Source organism: Dipteris shenzhenensis, chromosome 26 (assembly GCF_047967505.1).
Source record: "Dipteris shenzhenensis isolate YYH24624 ecotype China chromosome 26, Dip_SZ_1.0, whole genome shotgun sequence".
Classification (NCBI taxonomy): domain Eukaryota; kingdom Viridiplantae; phylum Streptophyta; class Polypodiopsida; order Gleicheniales; family Dipteridaceae; genus Dipteris; species Dipteris shenzhenensis.
In genome coordinates, this window is record NC_141621.1 from 3,567,901 (window position 1) to 3,572,496 (window position 4,596).

The following is a 4,596-nucleotide window of genomic DNA, read 5'->3' on the forward strand; positions in this document are numbered from 1 at the left end:
GTCCAGCAGGCCGCCGGCACGCGGTTTGTACACAAAGCAGGGATTTTGGAGAACAGTCTCATCCCTTGCAACCCATGATGCCGGCCTCTCCGTCGATATTATACAAACTCAGCCGTCGAGGGGTTGAGTTTTGTATGATCTTTGTGCTAGAGGACGCACGTCAGGCCGCCAGGTGCTGTCTCGTGAACACAAAAGAGCCCCAATATCATTACACGGAGCTACCTTCTAATGCTTCTTCTTCAACCACGTTTAGGAAGCTGCAAGTTGTGACGATACGAGCAAGGGCTGAGGCACGAGTTTCGTCCGCTGTGGGGAGGTGACAATGAGCGGTGCATAGCACGTAGATAAGTGATCTGGTCCACTAGACCGAAATGGAAGAATGAGAGAGAGAGCGCGGGTTGCAGGATAAGATGCATCTGATTTCGTGAGAGCGGTGTATTAGGATCAACAGGAAGGACTCACGTTCAGCCTACCATAACACGGGGTTTTGAGCCTGCCCATCTGTCGACAGAATCGGCAGCGAACTCACAAGCGTATAGAATCTAGAGAAGTCCACATGCCTGACCGGCGAGCTTAAAAGCAGACTTTGTCGACCTTGGTGGCCGTTCCGGTTGCGCTTTGATCTCAAACAATCTCAGATTGTTGCCCAACGTTTTCATCCTCCTATGTTTCATGCATACCTTGCGCTTGCGGCAATGGAGGCCCACGAGGACGATCGTCAAAGCAAGCTGCAGCAGATGAGGAAGATGAGCCTGAGAAAGCGAAGCACCAGCCCGGTTTCGCCCTTGCAATTCGGCGCAAGTGATATTTCATTCAGCAGCACAGCTAGCAGTAGCAGTAGCGCAGCTAGTGACCGAAGCCGAATCAATAGAAGAATATTGACAAAAACCCGGGTGGCTTCCTCTTCCGTTGTCCCTATTGCAAGCCTTACCAGCGCTGATTCCTGCGGCAACGGAAGCGATATACCGGCACAAAGCAGCTCGGCTTCTTCTTCTCTTTGGGTTGTCTCTGAAGGTGGCAGCAGCGTCGACAGCTGTGGCCATCACCCACAAGGCCATCCTTCGCCGCCCACCATCTCTGAGATAAAGGATCGATGGCGCAGCACCGTCAACAGGGCGAACCAACTTCAGAAAGCGATCGAGCTGTCTCAGTCCAAATTGCAAGACATTTCCCTTCGGCTGCCCGCCCTAGAGTTGGCGGTCGCTCCCCTGCACTGCGATGCCCTAGACGCAATCAAGCTCGACAATTTCATCTATCAAACAACCGGTCCTGCACTTGCCATCCTGGACGCCTTCAACACGGTGCGCAAGCTTGCGCCTGTCATCGATTCCGCGCCCATCGAAGGCGATTTTGGCCGGTACTTGGAGAACATTACGAGGTTAGAAAATGCCCTGGCTTTCCTCCGGGGCAATTCTTCTCGCGTGGTGCAGCTGCTCCACGAAGCAGTGGAAACTCTCGGCAACAACAAAGTCGTGGATCCGTTAAGCTTGTACAGGCTGAACGAGATCTTGGCCACCTTGCGGCCAAGTCAGGCGACGCATGATCCTGTGAGGTTCGGAAGACAGCTCCTAGAGAGAGCCATGGACCGTCTGCAGACGGTATTCTACAAAATTCTCACGAACGAATGGACGATCCAGCTCCCTTCTTTATCTGAATCAGTCGACACAACGAAGGATACAGCTCCATCTAATCCTGTACTGCTGATGCCAGAGACCTCCGTGGCCATATTGCGAGACATTGCTCGCAAGCTGACCTCCCGTGGCCGAATCGAAAGCTGCGTGCTAACGTACGAGCGAGCGAGGACGATCGCGATCCGCAACAAACTGCAGGCGCTCACGTCCGGCGGTGGAGGAAACTTCCTACGGTATTCCAGCCCCGAAGAGGTAGACAAGGTGGAATGGGAGGAGCTGGAGCTGCACATTGCGACATGGGCGCAACAGATGGAGACGGTGGTGAAAGCCATGCTGGTTTCGGAGCGGAATCTGGTGCAGCAAGTGCTGCCGGAGGGCGCAACGGGAGAGGAGATATTCGGGCGGGTGGCGGTGAAGGTGTTGCTACAGCCGTGGCTGAAATTCGGGGTGGCGGTGGCGAGGAGCAGGGAGGAGCCACAGAAGCTATTCAAGCTACTGGACATGTTGGAGAGCGCGGAGGGGCTGAGGGGGGCGGTAGAGGGAGAGATGGGGAAGCAAGCGAGGAGGCAGGTGGAGGCGGTGGAGAAGGAGGTGGGGAGGGGGGCGTGCAAGGTGCTGAGGGCGTTTGCGACGCAGGTGGAGGGGGATTGGGCGGGGGGGGCGCCGGCGAACGGCGGAGTTCTAAAGCTAGCGAGCTACGTGGTGAATTACGCCAAGTGTTTGTTAAACAGCAGCTACGGGGCTACAATGGGGAGAGTCCTGGAGGCGGAGCAAGGGTGGCGTGGCGCCGGCCTCGGTGGCGGCGCCGCCGCCGATCGCCCCCAGCTCCAGGTGGCCCTCCTCCATCTCATGCAAGCTCTCGAACGTAATATCGACGCCAAGGCCCGCTCCCTCCAGGAGCTCAGCCCCCCCCTCGCCCACCTCTTCCTCATGAATAACCACTGGTATATATACACCCGTTCCAAAAACTCCCAGCTCGCTGCCCTCCTCGGCTCCCCCTGGCTCAAACAACACAAACAGCGCGCCGAGAAATCTGCCCTTCGCTACCGCCGTGATGCCTGGGGCTCCCTCCTCGCCGCCCTCAGCCACAATTGCTGCTCGTCCGCCACCGCCGCCTCCTCCTCCTCCCCCGCCCACTCCAAGGCCCTCCTCCGCCCCCGCCTCCAAGAGTTCGAGGCCTCCTTCTTGCAGATCTATCGGCGCCACCACAACTGGAGCGTCCCCGACCCCGTGCTCCGCCAGCAGCTCCGATTGGCCGTCATCCAAGGGCTTGTCCCGCCGTTCGACGCCTTCCTCCGCCAGTTCGCCGCGCTGCTGCCCAAGCCCGACCAGATGGAGTACTCGCCGCAGCGCATTGAGAGGATGCTCACCACCCTTTTTCAACCGCCTGACTCCCAGCTCGACGAGAACTCTGCTTCTTCTTCCTCCTCCATCCCAAGGCTTACCGCATGACTATAACTTCGCTAGCCTGGCGATGCTTCTCCATCTCAAGGCGTAGCACATGACTACTTGGCTAGTTTGGCGATGGCTAATCCTCCCCTTCGTTCGCAATGCCTACTTGAGCGGATCATTCTTGTATTCTTAGCCTATACAGCTGATCGGTCGATGTGCATTCTTTGTAGAAAGTCAATAAATGAAGACACTGTGTAATCAACTCTGTGAAACCAAGAAGAAGAAAATCGTACATTATGTCCACTTGATCATTGGTATTACATTTTGACGTTCTTGGCTGGGTCTCAAAGTTGCGATGATAGATACCTTTAATCAAATTGAAGGTTCCATTTATAAATCTCAAACTTTGAGTAACTTTAAGAAAATTTGTGAAAAACATATACAAACATACCAAAACACACACACAAATATTTAAAAATTTTCGATTGTACAATAATTAAAAAGCCCTTCATTAAACCAAACTTCCTAACTCTCTCTCTCTCTCTAAAGTCAAAATCAATTGAAAAGTTTTTAAAAAGGAATATTTTTTCATATATATATATATATAGTCTCCCTCCCTCTCTCCATGTATATAAATAAATATAAATTTATTTAAATATAAATATTTGTGTGTGTGTGTGTTTATTTATTTATTTATAAGATATATTTTTTAAATTAAATATTTTTGTGTATGCGCATGTATAACTATGCCACGTCAGTGGTCGGGCCCTTCTTCTTGCCAATCGTCTTGGCTGGATAGAGCTTACTACGCCACATCGTTTCCCATGTGGTCGCTTCTCTCTCTCTCTTTCTTTCTCTCTCTCTCTGTATCTATCTATCTATCTATCTATCTATCTATTTTATCTTTCTTTCTTTCTTTGTGTGTGTGTGTGTGTGTGTGTGCGTGTGTGTGTGTGTGTGTGTGTGTTTATATATAAGATATATATAATTTTTATTAAATTTTTTTGTGTGTGTATGTATAACTATGCAACGTCAGTAGTCGGGCCCTCCTTCTTGCCAGTTGATCGATTTGCATACATCCAATGGCTAGATGGAGATCTATCTATCTATTTTTTCTTTCTTTCTTTTTTTCTTTCTTTGTATGTGTGTGTGTGTGCGTGCGTGTGTGTGTGTGTGTGTTTATTAATTTATAAGATATATATAATTTTTTTTTAAATTTTTTATGCGTGTGTGTATGTATAACTATGCAACGTCAGTAGTCGGGCCCTCCTTCTTGCCAGCCGATCGATTTGCATACATCCAATGGCTGGATGGAGTTGACTATGCCACAGCGTTTCCAGCTGGCTGCCTCTCTCTCTCTCTCTCTATCTATCTCTCTATCTCTATATGTGTGTGTGTATGGTTGCTTATCTCTCTCTCTCTCTCTCTCTCTCTCTCTCTCTCTCTCTCTCTCTCTCTCTCTCTCTATCTCTCTCTCTCTCTCTCACTCTGTCCTCTCTCTCTCTCTCTCTCTATATATATATATGTGTGTGTGTGTGTGTGTGTGTTTTTCCTATCAAACATCTATCCTACT

The 4,596-nt window shown here is 50.6% G+C and overlaps 1 protein-coding gene across 1 annotated transcript; it reads left to right on the plus strand.

Moving 5' to 3' along the window:
* Positions 1-695: 695 nt before the first annotated feature.
* Positions 696-3,083, plus strand: LOC147884547 (exocyst complex component EXO70I-like). The gene has a single exon (XM_087398005.1). The coding sequence runs from the start codon at positions 696-698 to the stop codon at positions 3,081-3,083; it is 2,388 nt and encodes a 795-aa protein (XP_087254131.1).
* Positions 3,084-4,596: the final 1,513 nt, after the last annotated feature.

Bases quoted from the DNA above. Each gene is read 5' to 3' on its own strand.
- LOC147884547 (XM_087398005.1), top strand. From the start codon at position 696: ATGGAGGCCCACGAGGACGATCGTCAAAGCAAGCTGCAGCAGATGAGG.